The following is a 23,969-nucleotide window of genomic DNA, read 5'->3' as shown; positions in this document are numbered from 1 at the left end:
TTTGACACTTCTACCCCATAACAATTCTCATTTTACAGATACTATGGCTTCCTTTATAACTTAGTTTCTTTAAAAAAAAAAAATCCCCAAATATTATCATACTTGGGGAAAGGAGTCACTGGTTTTAGTTTTTGAACCAACATATTTCCACTGTCTGTAATCCCCAACTGTTAATATTTTATTGCATTTTTATCTGTCCCTCTACTGGGCACATGGAGGATGCAGCTATCCACACATAACATACATCTCCAGCTTCCAGCCCCTCACAGGCTGCCAGGTTCACAAGTCCATGTGGCAACTTGACACTTTCCCTTGAGGTCTAATAAACAAAATATACACCTACCATACTCAGGTTAAATCCCTGATCTCTCCTTCTGCTATTGTCTTTTTCTCACTCCTTACATCTAATCCACCAGCAAGTTCTGTCAGCCAAATCATACCCAAACCTTTCTCCACAATTACCATCCTTACCAAGCCACTGTCACCTCCCTGGTGCACTGCAAAAGCCTAACTGGCTATTTGCAACTGGAGCCATACACCATACATTCCCCACAGAATCAAAACCCTTAGGCTTTCTATCACACTTAGCCTAAACTTAAACTCCTTATAGCTCTACATGACTGGCCCAGCTTTGTGTCCTGTTGCCTACTATGCTCTAGCCACCTTAGGAAACCCATTAGCTGTTCCTTCTGCCTGGAACTCCCTTTCCCATCACTAAGTAGCAGGTTCTTTCCTGTTATTTGGATGGCCTCTCCAACAGTCTCATCTCAGAAAGGCCTTTCTGACTAAACATACCACAGAAACACCTAATCACTTTTCACAACTCAGCCTGTTTTAATGATCTGCATGGTATTTATTAATTGCCTTTATCTTCTGTCTCTTCCTACCAGAATAAAGATTCTTGTGAATAATAACCATGTCTGTGTAGTTCTAGGTGCTAGGGGTTCCAGAAGTGAATAGTGGCTGGCATAGATTGAATTCTATTGGATGAATTAATATGAGAAGCAGTTTTTGCAGTTGATAAGAGTGGAGACACACTACCCTGGCTCCTGGTCCTACTCCTGCCAGCTATATATTTGGGCAGGCACTCAACCATCATATAGCTGTGTCCTCATCTGTAAAATAGGGGTAATAATAGCATCTATCTCAGAGGTGTAAGGAGGATTAAATGAGTTAACATGCATGAAAAACAGAACAGTACTATACACACAGGAAAGGGTACATAAAAAATCAGCTATTATTAGCATGAAAATATCATCTAAAATACACATATATAATTTCCCATTTTTTAAACTTTATATTTTCCTCTATATTTCATGAAGATTTTCCTCTTGCTACATATGCACAACCCTATGTACTATTATAATTCAATTTATTATTTTATTATTTAATTTATTTATTATTTTATTATTAGTAGAGTTTTGCTTGCTTCCAATATGTATTGCTATTCTACAGTTCTGTTTCCTCAGGAGAGACTCCTGGGAGTGGAGATTACTGGATCAGAGGGATGGAACTGTTTGAAAACTCCTGACCCAGAAAGCTTGCCTGTATTCCTACACCACCAGCAGGAATGGAAGAACTCCTACCCCATCAACCTCACCTGCATGGCTGTTTTAAAAACAGTCATTTTACAGCAGCAAAAAAGTATTGCACTGCTGTTTTTTTTTTTTTTTTAAGATTTTATTTATTCATGAGAGACACAGAGAGAGAGGCAGAGACAGAGGCAGAGGGAGAAGCAGGCTCACAGTGGGGAGCCCGAGGCGGACCTGATGCTGGGACTGCGGGATCACACCCTGAGCCAAAGGCAGCGCTCAACTGCTGAGCCACCCAGGCATCCCTGAACTGCTGTTTTTATTTATTCTTAGTAAGGTTGGTTATTTAAAAATGTTTACTGTGGGAAGCCTGGGTGGCTCAGCGGTTTAGCGCCTGCCTTCAGCCCAGGGCATGATCCTGGAGTTCCGGGGTCGAGTCCCACGTTGGGCTCCCTGCGTGGAGCCTGCTTCTCCCTCTGCCTGTGTCTCTGCCTCTCACTCTCTCTCTCTGTATCTCTCATGAATAAATAAATAAAATCTTTAAAAAAATGTTTATTGTGAATTATTACCAACTGTCTTTTAGCCATTTTTTCCTACTGGTGTATTTCTGGTTTACTTTTAATATCAAGGAGATAATATTACACCATTAAGGAGAACAAGCTTTTGTCTTAAGTGGGGAGACTGAAGTTTAGAAACAGTAACTTGCAAAGGTCACAAAGTAGTAAAACTACAACTTGAAGTGAAGTATTTAAACTTTTTTTTTTTTTTGGAATCCTTGGGTGGCTCAGCGGTTTAGCGCCGTCTTCAGCCCAGGGCATGATCCTGGAGTCCTGGGATCGAGTCCCCACACTGGGCTCCCTGCATGGAGGCTGCTTCTCCCTCTGCCTGTGTCTCTGCCTCTCTCTCTCTCTCTCTCTCTGTGTCTCTCATGAATAAATAAATAAAATCTTTAAAAAAACCACTTATTTTTTTTGCATAATATCTAGAATTAACCCACATTCAAATCATTCTTTTCCCACATCCTCCCAAACTGGACAAGAATATTAGCATGCTTTTACATTCCTCTTCACCCTCACATGTTGACTCCATTTAGCACTTTGTTTATCAAGTATTTTTTTTTAAATAAACTTCTTATTCTGGAGTAATTTTAGAGTTACAGAGAAGTTGCAAAGTAGTAAAGAGAGTTCTCGTATACTTCTCACCTAGTTTTAACTTCCTCTAAATGTTATTATTTTACATTGTTGTGGAATATCTATAAAAACTAAGTATCCAACACTGGTACATTACTATTATCCAAATTTTAGACTTAGATCTAAACTGGATTCCACCAGTTTTTCCTTTAATGTTCTTTTTCTATTCCAGGATCCAGTCCAAGGGACCATACTGCATTTATTTGTTATGTCTCCTTGAGAAACTGTGACAGTTTCTCAGTGTTCCTTGTTTTTGATGATCGTGACACTTTAAAAAAATCGATTATTATTATTATTATTTTTAGTAATCCCTATAACCGATGTGAAGCTCAAACTCATGACCCTGAGATTAAGAGTTGCATGCTCTTCCAACTGAGCCAGCTAGGCATCCCTGATGTTGACACTTTTAAGGAGTACTGGTGGGGTTTGAAGTGTTTCTAATGATTAGGTTTTTTGGCCACAGAAGTGAAATGCCCTTCTTGCTACATCAAATCAGGAGTGCATAAATAACACTGGTAATATTAACTTCATTACTTGGTTTAAGGTGGTGTCTACCAGGTTTCTCCACTGAAAAGTTAGTTCTTTCCATACTCAATTCTTCACATGAGTCACCTAGCTCCACCTAATGGAAAAGAAAGTATCTACATAAGTTATTTGGAATTCTGTAGCGAAAATTGAGCTCTTCTTCCTTATCTATCTTATCTAATCAGTCTATCCATTGATTTATTATTTATTCACTCTCTAATCATATCAGTATGGACTCATGGATATTTATTTTATGCTTGGGGTTACAATCCAATACTATGTTATTTATTTTGTTGCTCAAATTGTTCCTGCTTTGCCATTGGGAGTTCTTTCAAGCTCGTGACCCTTTGACATATCTTCAACTTTACTTTCTGGAGCTTTAGGCTCCTTGATGTCCTGTCCCTGCACTAAGATTTGGGAGCTGGGCACGCCTCTTTCTTTTTTCTTTAAATTGTATTTATTTATTCATAGACACAGAGAGAGAGGCAGAGACACAGAGGCAGAAGCAGGCTCCATGCAGGGAGCCCGATGTGGGACTCGATCCCGGGTCTCCAAGATCACACCCCAGGCTGCAAGCTGTGCCAAACCGCTGTACCACCAGGGCTGCCCTGGGCATGCTTCTTACTCTTGGGGTATCACTGCTTCTAGGTCCTCTCAGAGGAAAGTGTGAGGTAATACACATGTGTATACCCTTTGAATTTTAAATCTCCAATTGCTATTCTTTTTTTTTTTTTTTTTAACGTGTTTCATCAACAACTGTTAAACAAAACAGGGGTTTTATTTTTGGGGACTACTGTTTTATTCTCAGGTCTTCTTTCAAATAGGTCCATTTCTCAATCTGCTGAAGAGGTCTGTTAGAAGTAAACTTTGAATCCTTGAATATGCAACAATATCTATTTTGCCCTCAAACAGGTCAGATATTACAGAATTAAAGTTATTTTTCTCACAATGTTCAAGGTATTGTTTTATTGTCTTCTGGCACCAATATTACCAAAAAGAAGGCAAATGACGATTCTTATTCCTTTGTAGACAAGTCCTCAAATGCCAGAAGACTTGTCTTTCCTCAGCTTTTTGAAGTTTTCTTCTATTTCCTCCATTGTCTATTCTCTCTTTTCTCTCCCTCTGGAATTCCTATTTAGTAGGAGTTTAAATAGGAGCTTACTGAGTAATTTCTCATTTCTCTTTTTTTCTCTCACATTATCTCTTGGTCATCGTGTGCACAGGTGGCTTGTTTTCTAGTTTACAAGTTTGTTTCAACTGTGACCATTCCACTATTCAGCTCATTTAGTGAATTTTAGATTTTTAGAATTTCCAAGTTCTGACCTTTTTCAGCAACAAATCTGGTCTTACGAATTTAATGTTTTCTTTCCCTAAAGGCATATTTATCTTAAAAGTGTTTTCATACTGTATTCATATCCTCATGTGTTATCTTTTCTGTTTATTAAAATTTGGTGCTTCTCTTTCATAGTGTTGGTTTGGCTACTCTAGGTTAACTGCTACTGATCTTTGTTTCAAAAATTATTGTTCAGGGGTGCCGGGTGGCTCGGTTAAGTGTCTAACTCTTGATCTCAGCTCAGGTCTTGATCTCAGGGTCTTGAGTTTAAGTGCCACGCTGGGCTCCATATGGGGTGTGGAGCATACTTTAAAAAGAAAAAAATCATTGTTCAATAATCCTCGGCTATTAGCCAGGATTACAAGGGCCTATCTCCAGTAATAGTGGAAGAGGGGCCAAATGTGGACTCGGGCACAATGTGCCAACAACAGCTCCTTTTCAGAGCCTAGGCCTCCTTATCCATCCTACAACTCAATATTCCCAAAACCCTCCACTGCCTCTCTTGTTCTAGGGACCATATACAGTGCTACAGCCTGTAGTCCAATCTCTGTGATGCCTGTTGTTCAGCACATGCCTAGAGAAGAATACGCACTCATCATTTTCTGTCTTCTATGAGCTCAGAGGATACAGAGAAGTCACATTGTGGGTTCTCTTGAACATGTTCCAGATTCTTCTCTCCTCTGTCAATCCTATGCCAACTACTGTCATCTTATATGAATTTCTCAAAATCTTCTGCCAAGGCACTTTTCTCATTCCGCAATGCTAATACGCTTTCTTCTTTTTAGAGTGTTGGTCTGAGGATAATGTTGGCTTCATATAATTTATTAAGTAGATCATATGGAACTAATTTAACCTGTTCTTCAAAAGTTTGGAAAAAAATCACCAGCAAAACATTATACCTATGCACCCGAGGGTAATTTTTTTGATAACTGTTCTAATTTTTTAAGTGTTTCTTAGTCTTTTCAGAGCTTCCATCTCTTATTTATAAGACTTTGGAAAGATACACAATTTATAAAATGCTAACAAACTCTGCTCATATTAATAGTTTATAAATTCTCAAATCTTTTTAGAATTTTTAAAATTTACCATATAAAATTGATTTCTCTCAGTTGTTGTATTTTCCTTTTACCCCAAACCTGCCTACTTTGATCAAAAAAAATTTTTTGCACACAAAGAATAAGCTCCTATATATTAGTTAAACTATTATTTTTGGTTCCTTAATTTCTGCCTTATCTGTATTTCTTTCCTCAGAGTTATTTTTTTAACATCTTAAATTGACTTAGTTCATTTGTTTCCATTTTTATATAATGTTAACAATAAAAGATTAGACTAAGTGCAATATAGTATTCTGGACTGGAACCTGAACAGGAAAAAGACATTAGTAGAAAAATTGGTGAAATCCTAAATCTACAATAACCTAATGTTAATTTCTAATTTTGACAAATTGTAACATAAGATATTAATCTTAGGGAAAACTGGGTGAACTACAGGAACGCTCTATACTATCTTTCCAACTTTTCTGTAAATCTGAATTATTCTAACATAATGTTTATTTAAAATTTTAAAAAATTATATAATTCTTTTTTTAAAAATTTTATTTATTCATTCATGAGAGACACACACACACAGAGGCAGAGACATAGGCAGAGGGAGAAGCAGGCTCCTCTTTGGGAGCCTGATGTGGGACTTGATCCCCCAACTCCAGGATCGCACCCTGAGAGGAAAGCAGGGCTCAACCGCTGAGCCATCCAGGCATCCCCAAAGCTTATATAACTCTATTAATAAGTTCTGTTCTATGGCATTCCCACGCCATGACTTTTTAAGCAATTTCCCACAGAATATTGTTCTTAGTTTATTTAGTAGTTTAATTTCTAGTTAATATTTTAAAAGTAAAATTTATTTTTAGTATTACTGAAAATAGATTGGCAAAAGTGACTAAAATTTTCATATTCTATAACATTAAGTTTTCTCTGTGCCCTCAACTTCTTTTCCCTTCTAGAATGATATTTAATTCTAAAACAATAAATGGGAAAGCATCTTATCAGGTGGTAAAAGAGACTATGAAATGTATTTATAATGATTACAGTTTTTGGGGGCACCTGGGTGGCTTAGTCAGTTAAATACCTGCCTTTGGCTCAGGTCATGATCTGGGGGTGCTGAGTGAGCCCCACATTGGGCTCCTTGCTCAGTGGGGAGCCTGCTTCTCCCTTTCTCTCTGCTGCTCCCCCTGCTTGTATTCTGTCAGATAAATAAAATCTGAAAAAAAAAAAAAAAAAAAAGCTAACTACAGTTTTCTGTTGAAACTTTCTTTTCTACTTGTGAAACAAACATAATGGAACCTAGCAAGGATCTTAGTGGCCTTTCACAACTGACAATGAGTCTTACCAGCTGCTGCTCCACAGGTGGTGGTATGTCCTGACTGGCATAAACAATGGCAGGGTTATAAAGACTGAACACCACAGGGTAAAACACCTTCTTACCTATAAATTAAAATATATGGTTACATCACACAACAAAGTCATAAAACAAAAGACTGATTAGTATTGTGTTATTATCTAATTAAAGTCTTTCTTTGGTCACATAAATATGACTTTATCAATATTCTGTTTTGTCAATTTTCAGGCTACTAAACATCATGCTGATTTGATGAACATAATGATGATTTTACAACGTATCAGTAGGACAAGCTACGAAATTATAACCTAAAATAGACTAAAAAACAGACTAAAGGGTGTTACACACATTTACTCCCTTTGACTTTGGAGAGATACACAAAGGTGCTCTCTCAGTTATTCAATAGGTGAGCTATTTATTACTCATCATTTCATCTAGTAGCAGTGATAGACATAGGTTAACCTCTGACAATCACCAAGAACTTAGGAATGTCTGTTAAATCCACCCTTCAAAACAAGTCATAGAAACAGTAAATCCAAAGGATACTATACTATGAACAGATTTGTACAGAATAAATAAAATATGGAAGTGCAGATAGATTTGGGAAAGTTGGGAAGAGTTAAAAATACCTGATCTAACAGCCTCTGTAGAAGGCCTTGTCATTAGCATTCAAATTGACAGCACTGAGGGGACTATAACGACTCAGGAGCCCATCTCTCCTCTATAGAGAACCCCTTGCTAAACCTGGCCTCAATCAGATGTGATAATAGGAGGTGCTCAGGAACTGTCAAGTACCTGTGGCAATGTGGCATCCTTCCCACTACAAGATCCCTACTAGATGCTCATCTCACTTTTGTTAAAACTCACTGAGGGATGGGGAGCTCAATTCTCACAGGCAAATCTATTTTTAAGACATTAAAATATTTCTTTTACATTGAGCAAATATGTTTCCTTCAAATTCCACATTGTGAACTTCATGCTGTCCGGTGTAACAAAAGTAAACCTAATTCTCATTTATTCACTAGGCTCTCAAAGAGTTCCTGACAATTATCCCTAATAAAAATAATTAACAGGGTAATAATTGCATGATATGAATAGTTCTACACAAAAAAACATTTAGTAGAGGATTTTCTTTTTGGGGGGGTACATGTGAAAACTTCCTTTTCACATTTAAAGTAAGGTTTGATTTATAAAAATGTCATCTGCTCATACATTTTCAAAAAAATCCCTATAACATAAAGCCAAGTTAATAAATCATCCCCACATACATAGTATGGACACTAAAAGCACCATCTATATCTAGGCTTCTTCATGTGTGTGTGCCTCTGTCTTGGCACCACCTGTCTGAGGTAGAGTGTTTCTGACTCTCACACATCTCCACATTGTCTGCTTGGTTCTTTTTTTTTTTTTTTTTTTTTTGATTAAATGCTCCTTCCTCCTTGTCAATCTTAAGATTTTCTTTGCTTTTGTTTATTTGGATTCAAATGTTGGCAATGGAACCGGGCCACAAGAGAACAAGGGTATGAACTTCAGAGAGGCAAATTTTCACTTTTCTACTTAATACTTCAGTTAAAGTATGCCAAATATGACTTTAAGAAAACATAATTAATTTTTTAAAAAAGATTTCATGTATTTATTCATGAGAGACACAGAGAGAGAGAGAGAGAGAGAGAGAGAGAGAGAGAGAGGCAGAGACACAGGCAGAGGGAGAAGAAGGCTCCCTGCAGGGAGCCCGATATGGGACTTGGTTGCAGGACCCCAGGATCACCCCCTGAGCCCAAGGCAGATGTTCAACCACTGAGCCACTCAGGCATCCCAAGAAAACATAATTAACTTGATTCAAAATATGGGACACTGTTCTAAATTTCTACACTCAGCTCATCTACCAACATTCTACGCACCTGGCTCAGCATTTAACCGGCAGCTGTTAAGGAATTCGGCTGAGAAATATATATCAACATCACAGAAAAACATCAAGACCTCTCCTTTGTCCCAAGCTCGGGCACCCACATTTAGTCCTCGTCCACGATTAAATTCTTCATTCAATGAGACCAAAGTGTAATTATGAAAATTAGACTCACTAGGAGAAAAGCATATACAACAAAGGATAAATTCCACTTAAAGTTTAACAACTCTGTTCTTTCAACAAAACTTACAAAATGTGTTTTATACTTCAAGTATTTTAAAATTTTGGTTCTACAGTCATACAGGGAAAGGAAATCATCAGCTTCACATGTATGATCATCATCAGGAACAGATATTCAATAATTGTCCATATTTGAGGCAGCATGCTGGTGGTATCAGCTTAAAAAGTGTTGAGGGGTCACTGCCCTTTGGGATCTTGAGAACTTATTGGGCAGATAAGAAATTATACATGGAAAAATGGCTATAATGTTTGGTAATAAACAATGCATTGCATATGAATGGTACACACAAAGAACGCTCCTGTGTTTTTCCGATCTTTGCTCACACATCAAAGGGATACCCTTCGTACCACTTGTGAAGTTGCTCCAACCTCTCTCTTTAATCTATTCTATCCCCGCCCAGCTTTGTTTTCCTCAGCACCACCAGACATGTTTCTTTGAGTGTCTCCCCCATTGGAATGTAAACACCATGAAAGCAGGGATTTTGTTTTGTTCATTACTGTGGATACAGTGTGCCTCCATAAATATTTGCTGAATGAACGAATGAATAGCAGATCTGAGAAAAAAGATTGCTTTTGTCTGAGAGTAGTTAGAGAAGATGTTAGAAGCAGAATTTAAGTTATGCCTTGATTAAAATCCTGAATTCAGTAGTGAGTTTAAAGGTTATGCCAATTAATTATTCTCAAAAGCACAGAGGTAAGAAAGTAGCATTTTAGAGAACAGGTATCAGACAAATCAGATTAGAACAAAGGGATCCTAAAATGGAAACAATGAGAGAGAAGACCAGAAAAGGGTCAGACTGAGGAGTGCCTTCTGTGAGAAGTAAAAGAAGTTGGTCAGTGTCCTCAAGGCAAGGAGGAGTTTTTCTGCCAGGGCAGTGGTTCTCACAGTAAAGTCCCCTCACCCATAGCATCAGCCTTCCCTGGGAAACCATTAGAAATGCAAATTCTTGGGCCCTAACCTAAACCCCTGAATCAGATATTAGGGGTAATTCTGAGCATCTGTGTCTTTCTTGGGACAAGTTACTCCAGGTGACTCTGATGTTAAAGTTGGAGAACTGCTGTGCTAGGATATGGCCAGGTCAAAAAGGCACATTTAAGGAAGATTACTCTTTAAAACAGTATAGGATGGGGAATGGAGAGATGGAAGCAAATGCTTAAATAGTGTATACAGTGGACTCCACATGCTCTGAATGGCCACAATGATCTTCTCATGGGATGTAAATCTCTTCCTTCCTTCGGGAAAACTGATTATTACCTCACACTCCCAGCACCCGGTAGAGGAACTAATCGTAGAACACTCCCAACCACAGTAATTTCCTAAGGGTGGAGACCAGACTCAGGCTGGGACAATCACAATACCCCCACCCCACCTGGCCATAGTGACCCGCTCAAGAGTGGGCAAAACTCCTTCCCTGGGCTTTTCTCAACTGGATCTGGGAGAAAGCTCTTTCCTCTCTGATGGCAAAGCTGAGAAGATGTGAGCCCAAAGCCGCCAACAGCCATATACCTCACATGTGGAAGAAGCCAATCTGCAATAGGAGAATGAAGTCAACATGCAGAGAAAAACAGACAAGAAGACAACAAGAGAATTTTCATGGTATTCAAGTCTCTGATTCCAGTCCCTAAGATATCAAAGCTGTTTTGGTTTTCTTATCCAAATTTGGCTATAATAATCCCTTTAGTTTGGGAGCTATCCAAGATTCTTCTATAACACTCCTAGTTTCCTTAAGCCAGTTCAAGATAGGTTTCCATCATGTGCCACAGAGGAGTCTTTAATGCAGGGACCACTTCAGTAATGCCGATGTAAGTGCTGGCACTTAGTAGGCGACCTGAAAATGATAAAAAGGGATGAGAAGGGAAGAAAAGAAGGGAGGGGAATTTGGGTTAGGGTGGTGGCAACAGCAAGGAAAGGACAGGGAAGAGGTCCTGTGTAGTTAGCAAGAACTGACTAGAAGTAAAGAATGAAAGATGCTAGCTCTCAGGCATTAAGCTCAGGGGATCATGAGAATGGTCAGTCTGAACTGAAAGAGGGCCACCAGGAGAAGCAGCTAATGTGTAGGGGGAGAAAAGACAGTATTTGTTTTTTATACATGTGCTGTAAGAGTCCCTTCTGAGTAGGGGCTTGTAACACCCTCTTCTGTGCCCTTCTATTCCAACCACCCTAGTCAGACTCCCGAGCAGTGTACCTGGAACATAGTCGGTGGGACTCAATGAATGTTAGTTGAACGATTCGAGAAGAATGGCCGGCCAAATCTGGACTCTTAGGGAATGGCCACAACTAGCAGAAAGGTAAAGAAGCAGGTAAAGGATACAGAGTTGGCTTGGTCCAAAAAGACAATCAACTAATATCTCACATTGTAACATATTTATATTTACAAATTATATACATTTTACAAACATGTCAAGAAGGAAGTATTGGTTAGGTATCAAATGTAAAAAAGTGGATCAAAGAGGATGACAGAGAAAGGTTGAGTTTGGCAATTAGGTCATAACTTTGGGCCCATAACTTAGAGATGAAAAGGCTGGAAAGCTATAGAATTAATACTGGAGTATTAATGAATTATTAATTAAGTCATTCAAATCTCTGAGTACCTACTATGTGCCAGGTACTGTATGAGTTGTCTGATTAGATAACTACTGTTCTGTGAGACTTAGCTATGAAAGGACAGAAACCTACCAGTAGCTACTGGTACTACAGAGTCAGGTGGTGGTGGCTTGAGGACAGGAGAGACCTAAGCATCATTTGCAGGGCAAGAAGAAGGAACTTGGGAAAATGGAAGGAAAGAAAAGTGACAAGTGAGAGAAAAGCTCAGGAGATGATATCAAAGTTAAGGGATTAGATTTAGAAAAAAGAGAAGAGTCTAACAGAAGGGAATGAAGAAGTAATAAATGGAGGCAAAGAAACAGAAGTTGGGTGGGCCACAGAGTGAGAGGGCCCAGATCATGCGAGGCTGTCTGCTAAAAGGGACAGGGAAGATGAATCATTTAGAGTTGCATGAGTAAACTGAGGGATTGAAATGAGGAACTTATTAGCACCACCACTCATGTGCTCAGCCAACTTTTAAATATCAGCTATTCAAAATTAACTCATTAAATATCTAAAATTTTCATTCTTTTAATGTTATATATCAAGGACTTCCAATTTGGACATGGCTCACCAACCTTGTGACAGATTCTAGGATAGACTTGACTTTAGATAGTCCTTCTTTACCAAAATACACCACTGTGAGATGAATTCTCTTGTCCTGATGAATACACACATCCCTAACAGAATTAAAAAATAAAGTTCACTCAAGAAAATACATAAGGCATAACTCATTCAGAAAGCAATCACATGAAGCTTTAATAAAACAAATGAGGCATTATTCATTTAGAATGACACTGCATGAAGCCTTAATATAAAAATGGCAATATTGCTGAATTATTAAAGGCGTGAGAGCAAATGTATAACAACATAAGCAAATGAATATAGCCCTTGGAGGTCCACGGAAGTTGCCATATTTCAAAATATTTTTTGAACTTTTGCTTTGGTATTGCCTTCAGAAACAAATTACAAGCTACTTAAGGAAAGAAGTCTAATCAGTTCAAAACCAAACAAATAAATATTCAAGTTGTTGGTCAAGAGTTATTTTGTCCTTAGGCTGGCAATTCCACATTATACCTATTATCAAGGAATAAATATTTGCCATGGCTGAGATTACTTACTGTAAAGAATAATGTAGCATCTGAAAGCAATTCCAAGAAAGGCAGTAAAAAAATGCTTTAGGAAATCAGATCTCAAGTGAGCTATTTCAAATAGGGAAAACTCATTTGGAAGCATAATTTCTAGATATTCTGCTACAGAACAGCATTAACTTTTAAATCCAATAATTTTAATATGAGAATGAAGACTGGGATTATAAAGCATTAAAACTAGCATATTAAAATATTAAAAACATGGCAATTGTTAAATTAAAACAAAAAGGCAAAATTTTCCTCAAATAGCTACCCTAATGTATACTTGTTCATTTTTTTTAATGTTTCAGCATTTAAAAATATCCAAATTTACGGACAAAAAAAGGAAAAACTTCTTTTAAAAATCGTTAAAGTCTCTGCTTCTCAAGATGGAATAACTCTCCCATTTTTTTTTAAATTTATTTATTCATGAGAGACAGAGAGAGAAAGGCAGAGACACAGGCAGAGGGAGAAGCAGGCTCCCTGCAGGGAGCCCAATGTGGGACTCAATCCCGGGTCCCTAGGACCATGCCCCGAGCCAAAGGCAGACGCTCAAACGCCGAGCCACTCCAGGTGTCCCAACTCTCCCATTTTTAGTTGAATGTTTGTATTTCTAAAATTTATTTCAATTTTAAAATTCCAATCCTTCTCAAGGGAATTTTCTGGCAAATAACAATGTCTTGCATGTTAATTAGCAATTATGAGTGTAGAGATTTGTTAAAAGTCATGAAACCTATATTCTTAAAATATGTGGGTTTTACTGTATGTAAATTATGCCTCAATAAAGTTATTTTTAAAAATTCAATTTGCACTAAAATGAATTCACACACAATTATAAAGGTCATCAAATGTAGTTTCTAATAGTTGTCACTCTCTATTTCAAAGTTCAAACTGTCAATAACACAATATTTAATACTTGCTTTATAAAAAAGAAAATATCAAAAATTAAAATTCCCCAAAGCCTATAAAATTACTTTGTAATTCTAAGTAATCACACTCAGTGAAGATAAATTAAGTAAATCTGCATGAAATCTGATTTTTTAGGAGTGCTTAGCCAAATCATTAAGCCCTGAGAATTACCTGAAGTTCTGCATAAACTGTGCAAATGCTTCAGTTCTTTCAGCAAGTGGCACAATGATATTAATAATTGATCTAGTAATGTCAATCATCTCGCTCTTCACTTTCATGAGAGGTCCAAAAGGGCGGAAGAGGGTCACATGTCTATATTCCATAAGGTCTGCCTTCTTAAAAAAAAGTTCATATTGTGTGCCCTTATCTCTCTCGGTGCGATAATAACCTAAAGGAAAGAGTTAGGGACAAAGACGTCTCTATGTCAAAGTTTATAAATTCGATGTGAATACTGATTTTACTCAAAGATTAAGAGTACAAAAACAGACACGTAATGTTTTCAATCATTTTGTGAAAATATTTATCCCACTGTACATCTGTAAAAACAATTATTTCTTAAAAGGAGAGATTTAGAAAATGTTCAAACTGCTCTATTATTCAATCTATAAATATGCTCCAAATCACAATTATTCCTTTTCACATTTTTTTTTTTTTTTAGTAGTAGAGCCTATCAACACAGTAATTATATAATGAAAATAAATTACTTCTACCAAAATTCAATTCTAGACCTGAGAGTCAAAACTTCTATTGCTCGGTTTGGTTCAATTAAAATGAATGGAGTGCCTTTGTGTCACTCACTGGTGGTATAAAGAGGGTGATACAGTCCTGGTTTTGAGGAAGTCAGTCTGGTGAAGGAAACAGAAAAATAAGGAAATAAAAACAATACAGTGATATATATCTCACTCTATTCTCTCTCTCTCTCTCTTTCTCTCTCTTTCTGAAGAGAGTGAAGTCAGACAAAGAAAAATTAGTTCCGATTTAAACTTGGTGATCTGAGATATTTCACAGAGAAAAGTCTGTAAGTCAACTGGGCAAAATGACTTTTAAGTGTGACATTCAGGAGAGAGAGAAGTAAATGTGTGAGTCAGTCAATGCCTGGGAATAAAACAATGAACAAGACAGACCAATCCCACTCTCTCCTGAGGCGTACAGTTTAAGAGAACTACAAATCAGGAAATGGGCAACACCATATACTATGACAAGTGCTATGAGAGGGGACACAAGATAGAGGTTATAAGAACACAAAGGAAGCACTGTTATCTTAAGACCTGTAGGTTGGAGAGACTTCTAAGTGAAGTGACATCTAAGCTAAAGTCTGCAAGAGGCCTAGGAGTTACTGAATAATAGTATTTTTTTTTCTTTTTGTCAGGGAGTAGCAGAGTGAAAGAAAAGTGGGGGACAAAATATGTCCCGTCCCATACAGAGAAAAATCCTGTCAGTGAAAGAATCTAAAGAGAGTTATGAGATAAGCTGAAGTTGTAGAATATAAAACTGATGTGGCTTCCTTTCTTTTTTAGGCAGATGTGAAGACATTTTATACTTTATTTCCTCAGCAGCTTCCAATTCTACCATAAGCTACAAATATGGTGAAAAGATAAAAAGCTGAGCTTGGAAAAAAATTAGAAGAGTTTTGAGAGAAACAACCCATCCAAAATTGTAGTAAAAGTGACAACAGAAAACAGAAGTGGCTACAATGAAAAGACAGCTGAAGTACCATGGAAAAGCACAATGCCCTTCCTGATGGCCTCCAAAGGTCTTAAGGTACTACTATATTATAGCAAGTGCTATCCAGGATGATTCCAGGCCAAAGAAACTACATGTGGTATACTGTTTAAAAATCAAGCAAAGAGAACTTTTAGGAGAGATTTGTATCCAAAATGGTTTTAAGTTTGTAATTAAGTATCTAGCAGGAGGTATTAAGATGGCGAGGGGTGGGGATCTGTATTTCTGTTTATATCAATCAGCAAATATCTTAAGTTTACAGAAGTGTTCCTCAACTTTTGAGTCATTCCCCATCTTGATATGTATAAATCTTATGCCCTTTTTGCAGTCTCTATTAGGAAAACAGGTTATTTCTTTACTTTTCCAAATGCCAAATAAGCTTTTCAAAACTATGTGTGCCCTCATGATGTTCTGACATGTGCTTTGCCTCCCTCTAAAATACAGAATATCCATCAATCTACTAAATTAGGGTTTTTTCTTTCCTTTATCGAATGGTTTTCAAATCATGAACCTTAGTTTACACATTTTGAAAAATACAAAAAAGTAACAGCAAGACTAGATAAGAGAGGAATGTAAATACATATATGTACAAATACATACATACCCCTAAGAATCCTTTAACTTGAGCCCTATATAGTATTTTTCTATATAAACCTAGATTTATTCTGTTTCCCTGCTCCTCTATTTTATTATGGTCACATTATAACATTTTTTTTTAAAGCCACTTCAAACTCTTGGTAGAATGAAGTGGGTAATAACTTAAATATTTCAATACTATAATGACCGACTTATATCACCAGCATTGTCATACTAATGTAATTATGAATTGTATTATTATAATTATATAATTATATTATTATGAATTATATTTTTCACATTACCTTCTACAAAGTCATTTTCATTAAATATCATTTTCTCTCCAAGGGGACCGTCTTCATCTTCCTGTTCCTCATCTTCATCAGGATTATTAATGACCTCCAAGCCAGCTTCAATAACTTCTACCAATTCATCTCGCTTGTCTTTTCTAACTGGCTTTTCCTCAGGATGGCGAGTGAGACCCATTTCCAACTGGAATACTTTCATTAAAGTAAAACTTTCAAAGGGAATGACTCCATACTCACTAGGTAATTTGGCTCCTATGCTAACTTCAGCTTTGTCAATTTGGGAATGAAGAAACTCTAAAAGATCACTAGGTGTTTGTTCTTTGTTGCCTTGATAGCCTATGCCATTAGGCCCTACATTCTTTCTCTCTTGTAATGATCTCATCTTCTCACTCATTTCTTGTAATTCTTGTTTTAGTTGGGCAATTTGACGTTTTAGACTGGTAGCCCTGGTTTGATAATGTTCTTCTTGCTCCTGTAGGAGGGCTTGATAATACTCTTTACCATAATTTTCCCCAATAATACCAGGAAGAGGTGCATTTCCATCTGTCTGGGGGGCACATTCCAGAAGGTACAAAAATAATACCAAACTGCAGAGTAAAGCAAGACCCAACAGCAGCCAGTGGGTCCGGGTCTGAAGAATCAGTCCTCTTCTAGGCATTCTTATTAATGTGGACTTGCCTGATGAGATAAGTTCTTTGGTTGTTCATACCTTTAGCAAAAGGTTATCAAAAATTAAAAGCAAAATCAGAATTTCCACTAAAGGTACCAAAACGAACTCTGCTACAGCTTAAAAAATTTCTTCCTTCAGCAGTGATGACTACTTGCAGAAATGAGAAAAAGAGTGCATACTTCCTGTATTGTTACCATGATATCCAGAATAAAGAAATCTGATCCCTACAGAATCAGATAAAATTCCATTATTTGGGTGATGATTTTTCTGAAAGAAACAGAGAGAATCAATCAGAATCTTATTTCCTTAAGCATAGCAATTTGTTGATAGTTTGAGTAAACTTAGCAATGTGACTACTATACGTAGAACACGAGAAGAGCTAATACAATGTAGAATATTCAGTAAATGCCGAGAAAGTATTAAGAGAAATACCTCACAGAAAACTAAAATGCCACGTGTAATACTTGTAACCAGAATGTCTACACATCCATAACCTCCTGAATGAATCAAAGAAACACTAAAATTATGTTTAGCATGCTTTGTGTTACACAGATACTACTATTTCTAATTACTTGAAAACTGTATCACTTATAACTCTTTAATATAGTATTCAGATTAATATGCCATTTCCAACCTAGAGCATATCACCATTTGGGAACTGAGTTTCCATAAATTGTTTTTGTTATATTGATAATGGCTTACTAGAGAGAGATATTTTCTTCCAGTTCATTTAATTCAAGCATTCTACTTCATTAATTTCTAGGTTAAACTCAACCAATATAAGAGCCTTAAAATTAAGTGTGTGTGTGAGGGGAGGGCCAATTCCAAAAGGTCACAAACATCTGGAAAACATATTAAGAAGCACTTAACATCGAAAGTCCTCCCACAGATTATTTGAACATTAGATCACATAATTCTTTCCACTGTATTACACAGCAACAGATTTCCTACAAGTCTAGAAAGGCTTAGAGTCTATTTAAAGAAAAAACAAGACCATTTTAATGTTTATCTACTGGGAAAAAATGCAAAAATCACTTATAAATTTACAAAATCACACACTACTGGTTATGGTATGGTGTGAGCTCTTTCGTTATTTCTTTTTAAACTAAAGATCTTTAATTCAATAAATAGAGAATGTTAAAATTTAGGAGACAGGGGAAAAGGAGGCCTCTGCTGCAGAGTGAACTTTTGTTCTAACAAAGAATTTGTCAGGAAGGATATGTGATACTCCAGCAGGTTTTTAATAGAGATGGTTTCTACCAGTGCAGCAGAACCTATGGAGGATCACTGGGGAACATTAGTCCTATCACTTTCTTAGTGATCAAGAAAGCCTGAATGCCTTTTCCTTTCTTCCTTCCTTTCCCTTTCCCTTTCCTTTCCTTCCTTCCTTCCTTTTCTTTCTCTTTCTCCTTCCTTCCTTCCTTCCTTCCTTCCTTCCTTCCTTCCTTCCTTCCTTCCTTCCTTTTCTCTTTCCTTGTGGCACATATCTGTATAAAAATGTAAGACAGATTCAAACTTCTTATGGCTAGTAGACCACAAATAATGGACTTAACTACCCTTAGCCATTTATTGCTTTCTTTAACCAAATGATAAGTATCATGAAAATTTTAACTCACTACAAGAAAGCTTTAATAGGATGACATCTGTTTTACTGATTGTAAATCTTGTTTTAAGTGATGTAGGAAAAAAAGGGAAAAAATTCCAATATAAAGAGAAGTATCACATTTAAAAAAGATGCAAAGTTAATATCAGCCCTAGGATTCTACCATGTCTCAAAACCATAATTCTTAGTATAAGAAATGACTTGAATGTCATTATTTGAAAGATAAAACTCAGAAGTATTTCTTTTAACTATCTATAAGTTATTACTAGCCTTATTAGGGAAAAGAAAGACTAAAACTGAAAATGTAGAGCCATAATATTGTATTAGTTAATAAAGCTATACATACTTAACTAGGTTCTAGGTAGTTTTGCATAAGCATCTTTGCCAAAAGCATTTTTGCTGCATAACTAATAGGCCATAAGGCAATTCTGCTCTAAAAGATTAAAAAATAACTGGTTGACAGTTTGGTTTCACTTCTCCATTGATGGAGTACTCCTGTTTTTATATTATATAAATCTTAGCCTTTATAATGGTCTATACAGTGGTAGAGTTTTGTACCTACATTTCCCACAGAACTTTGGAATGTCTATCAATGGACGCCTAACAATATGCCAAGAACAAACAACAGTGTAGAAGACTTTCACAATACAATAGATAGCTCAGTTACAATATGTATCCTAGTATTGGGAAACTGATGTCTCTTTTTAATGAAGGAAAAAATTTTCAGGAAAAACAAAACGCAATGCTGAACAAGGACATGAATGAACAAGCCAAAAAAAAAAAAAGAAAAGAAAAGTGTAACACTATGAACAGAAGACTTAGAGGACAATTGCTTAGGTACAATCCACAAAATAAAATCAGTTATTTTTGTAATATTGCCATGAATCTACACACATTTTAAACATAAATATTCTGTATTATACAATAGTCTTTTAAATTTTGTTATTCATTATGTCCTTTTTAATAAATGTCCATCTTTTTTTGTTTTCATGATTTTATCTTTAATGTTAAGTTGCTTTACAACCAATTAGCTATGCAGTAAAAATGCTGGGCGGCTCAGCAGTTTAGCACCACCTTCAGCCCAGGGCCTGATCCTGGAGACCCAGAATCTAGTCCCATGTTAGGCTCCCTACATGGAGCCTGCTTCTCCCTCTGCCTGTGTCTCTGCCTCTCTCTCTCTGTGTCTCTCATGAATAAATAAAATCTTAAAAAAAAAATAATAAAATAAAAAAATGCTTATGGTAAAGATGCTAATGGAAAAAACACGGGACACGATTTAACTATACTATACTCAAACTATTTTGAAATGAAATTTGATAACAGTATTTATAAATAACAGTATTTATAATAAATACTATAACAGTATTTATTATAGTATTTATTCTATACCTCTACCTTTTGTTAATATGGTACCTCATAGTTTTTTCTTTATATAGACAATATATTTTTAAACTGTGCAATATGACTCATTTAGTGGGTCATTACTAAATAAAGGTTTACTTTTCATTGAAATAGAACAGGAAATACCAGTCTACACCACATATAGTAAGTTTTGTATTGCAATTATATGTATGTATATGTATCAGATCTCCACATAATATTTATTTATAAGGGGGCTGCAGCCCCAAAATCCTGAAAAATACTGGTTTATAAAGTATTTGTATATATTTCCTATGTCATCCTTTTAAAAGAGTATTGATACTATCTTCATTTTGGATAGGACAAATAAGCTCAAAAATGAAAGGTCTAATTAAGGTTCTATAACAATTAAGTGGTATTATTGATGAAGTTTTGGAATATAGGTGAGGTCCAGAGCCGGTGACCAAGAAAGAATTCTTGGGATGTCTTTGGTGCAAAATGGTGGTTTTATTAAAGCACGGGACAGGAGCTGTGGACAGGAAGAGAGGCTGCCCAGAGCCTGTGAGGGGTGGCTGATTATATACTTGAAGAATTGGGGGAGGTTAAGCAAATATGGAGATTTCAGAAGGATTTTCATAGGCTAAGGAGGACCTACAAGATACTGGAGGTCTTGCCATTGTTAAGTTACAGATTGCTTTTTCCCTCTAGCAAGGCATTAACATGAAGACAATTGGAAACTTCCTGAAGGATATCACACATATACCACCCTGGGTGGGGGATTTTTTGCGGGATTGTCAACTATGCCTTGTGCAGCTAGCCCAGTTCCCGCATCATTATTAAAGCCAAGTTCTGTATTTTCCCTCCCTTAAGCAAAATATGGGTTTTTTAACACCTTACATGCTTATCTTTCAGTTAAATCTCTTACAACTGAGTATTTTACTCACTGAAATAAAAGTTGCTGAAAGCAAAAATTGCTGTAATTACTTTAGAATATAAATGTTATTTGCATGGTTCTGTGATTGTTAAAAATAAAAGATATCAATTAAAGTCTTACTTGCCTAGTTCCTGAAGGGGAACTCTTTAGCCAAATCCTAAAAGACTAGATTATAACAGCTCTAAATACATTAAGTATGTTGGAGAAAACATCCATTTTTCAGTTGTTACACCCTGATTGCCATCATTCACGTGATGTGTTTATATGATAGACAAGGTTCATTCATAACCCAGAGTTAATCCCAAGCAACTTTCTATGCACAAACAGCAAATAGTTAAGTGTTGTAAGGAGAGAATGAGATAACTGCGGAGATGAGAAAATGATGCTGTTATGATACATAATACAAAATCAAAGATTTCAGAGTTAAAGGAAACCTTAGGAGCCACCTATTTTCTTACTCTTTAAAACAGACTAAAGAGACTTCCTTCTATAGCCTAGGTAGAACAGGGACCAGATTTACTCCTCCACTTGAAACAATCAAAAATCAAACAATAAAATCCAGAACCCACCCCTCCCAGTATAAAACAAAGGTTTTCAAGATACTAAATATTAAGTAATAAAAGTCAGTGATCCCTAGGAGAAACAAAAAAACAAACAATTGCCCAGCTTACTGCCTAAGTTTCCAGGCCATAACACTGGGAATCTCCTCCTAAGCTGAGCCAGGCTGACTTGCTGAAATGGAGCTGACAGTTTGAGGAGACCAAGGCAGCTAGGTTGAAAGGATATAGTACCAGAGGAGAGAGCTGGACAGAGAACTCAAGAGATCTGAAGAGCACATTTTAGGTATTGAGCAGACCACTGACCAATGTACACATAAAAAAAAAACAAAAAAAAACAAAAAACAACAAAACCTAACTGAAGCTAAAAAAAAAAAAAAAAAAAAAAAAAAGAAGAAGAAGAAGAAGAAGACACAGAACTCAGCATTCATACAGGGCCAGGAATAATTGCATGTTCCCACCAGACAGACTGGAAAACCTCAAAATTCATGGAGCATTGGGTAGAGTACTCAAAAAGGTCTTGCCCCAGTAATGGAAAAAAATTAACTCTAGACTAAACATGGCTCTGGTCTTGCCTAACTAAAAGCAAGACTTGAAAAGATCAAATTGTTTTCAAGTAACTGCACAACCCTCAAAATATTTATAGAAATATAAAAAATATCTAATACCCAGCAAAATAAAATTCACAATGTCTGACATCAAAACAAAAATGATCAAGCATACAAAGAAAAATAAAAATACAACTCATAATAAGAATAATCAATGACTGAAACTGATCTGGAACTGACAGAGATGCTAGAATTCATAAACAAGGACATTAAAATAGTTATAACTATATTGAAAAAGATATTCATGTTCAAAAAACTAAGCAGAAACACAGACAACATAAAAACTGAACTTCATGAGATGAAAGATACATTGTATGGGATTAACAGTAGATAAGATATTTCAGAATAAAATATTAATGAATTGGAAACATTACAATAGAAATTATGCAAAATACAGAAGGACAAAAGAGTGAAAAACATGAATAGAGCACGTAGAAAGCTGTCTGATGGCTTCAAGCAGTCTAGTACGTATGTAATTAGAGTCTCTAAAGAAAGGAGAGCGGGCAAGGAGAAATATTTAAAGAAATAAGTCTGAAAACTTTCCAAATTTGATAAATACTAGAATATAAGAAGCTCAATGAATACCAGATATAAATGTCATAAAGAAAACTAAAGCCAGCGTGCTTAGGTGGTTCAGTCGGTTAGGCGTCTATCTTTAGCTTGGGTCATGTTCGCGGGGTCCTGGGATTGAGTCCTACGTCAGGCCCCCTGCTCAGTGGGGAGCCTGCTTCTCCCTCTCCCTCTGCCTGCGCTCCCCCTGCTCCTGCTCGCGCTCTCTCAAATAAATAAATAAAATCTTTTTTTTAAAAAAAGAAAACTAAAGCCAGGCACATGATAATCAAATTGCTCAAATCCTATGATAAATACAATCTTGAAAGTGGCCAGAAGAAAAGAACACATTACATATAAGAACCAAAGAGAGTGGAGCAACATCTTTGAAGAACTGAAAGGAAAAATACGTTAACCTAGAATTCCATATGCAGAAAAAGTATCTGTTAAGAACAAAGGCAAAATAATTCTCAGGGTGCTGGGTGCTTCAGTCAGTAAAGTGTCGGACTCTTGATTTTGGCTCAGTTCATGATCTTGGGGTCATAGGATGGAGCTGCATGTGGGTTCTTAGCTTGGTGGGGAGTCTGCTTGAGATTTCTCTCCCTATCCCTCTGACCACCCCCCACCCCTGCACACACACACTCTCTCTCTCTCGCATATAAATAAATAAATCCTTAAAAAAATTCTTCAGATGTTAAAAAGCTAAAAGAAGAATTCATCGCCATCAGACCTGCACTACAAATTCTTTAGGCAGAAAATGATACCAGATAGAAATAGGAATGTATACAAAACAATGAAGAAACCAAAAATGTTAACAATATGGATAATTCTAAGTTCTCCAATTATTTAAATCCCTTTAAAATACAGACACAAACCACTGAAACTGATTCAAGAAGAAACAGTAAATATGAACAGACCTATGTTGAGACTAAAAAATCAAAAACTACTCAAAGAAAAATCCAGGCCCAGATGTCTTCACTAGTAGACTTCATCAATCATTTGTAAGAATTAATACCAATTCTTCACAAACTCTTTCAAAAAATAGAATATACTTCCCAACTCATTCTATGATGTCAATATTACTTTGATATCAAAACCAGATAAAGACATCAAAAGAAAACTATAGACCAATATTCCTTTATGATACAGACACAAAAGTCCTCAACAAAATATTAGTGCACTGGAGAGAATCCAAGATGGCAGAGGAGCAGGAGACCTTAGTTTTTGTCTGCTCCCAGGAATTCAGTTAGATAGATATTAAATCATTCTGAACACTTGTGAACTCAACTGGAGATCTAAGAAAAGAATAGCTGCAACTCTACAAACAGAAAAGCGACCAC

The 23,969-nt window shown here is 36.4% G+C and overlaps 1 protein-coding gene and 1 long non-coding RNA gene across 26 annotated transcripts in view; one reads left to right on the top strand and one right to left on the bottom strand.

Annotated features, from left to right (window-relative positions):
- Window positions 1-23,969, bottom strand: part of CSGALNACT2 (chondroitin sulfate N-acetylgalactosaminyltransferase 2) — a 66,888-nt gene that overhangs the window by 12,110 nt on the left and 30,809 nt on the right. For 4 of the 24 annotated variants that reach the window (XR_013368243.1, XM_077878473.1, XM_077878472.1 and 1 more), the window contains 5 exons: window positions 16,347-17,286; window positions 13,915-14,131; window positions 12,283-12,384; window positions 8,876-9,054; window positions 6,966-7,060 (listed from right to left, as the gene is read on the bottom strand). Coding sequence is in view for 18 of the 24 variants with exons in the window: in XM_077878473.1 (XP_077734599.1) it covers window positions 6,966-7,060; window positions 8,876-9,054; window positions 12,283-12,384; window positions 13,915-14,131; window positions 16,347-17,007 (1,254 nt within the window). In the remaining 6 variants the exon portion in view is untranslated. Of the gene's footprint in view, window positions 1-3,256; window positions 3,345-6,704; window positions 6,837-6,965; window positions 7,061-8,873; window positions 9,055-10,375; window positions 10,950-11,306; window positions 11,399-12,282; window positions 12,385-13,914; window positions 14,132-16,346; window positions 17,287-23,969 lie in introns of those variants that run through there. The other 20 variants (XM_077878476.1, XM_077878477.1, XM_077878479.1 and 17 more) reach the window with 18 other exon arrangements.
- LOC144301436 (uncharacterized) lies at window positions 10,514-16,641 on the top strand. 2 transcript variants are annotated; one of them, XR_013368261.1, is made up of 4 exons: window positions 10,514-10,717; window positions 11,286-11,421; window positions 15,261-15,504; window positions 16,390-16,641. It is a non-coding gene; the product is annotated as an uncharacterized LOC144301436 (long non-coding RNA). The 2 variants fall into 2 exon arrangements; XR_013368260.1 differs by having other exon boundaries at window positions 10,522-10,717; window positions 11,286-11,409.

Source organism: Canis aureus, chromosome 29 (assembly GCF_053574225.1).
Source record: "Canis aureus isolate CA01 chromosome 29, VMU_Caureus_v.1.0, whole genome shotgun sequence".
In the NCBI taxonomy this organism is placed as follows: domain Eukaryota; kingdom Metazoa; phylum Chordata; class Mammalia; order Carnivora; family Canidae; genus Canis; species Canis aureus.
The sequence above is the reverse complement of the archived record's forward strand: the minus strand, read 5'-3'. Positions and strand labels throughout refer to the sequence as shown.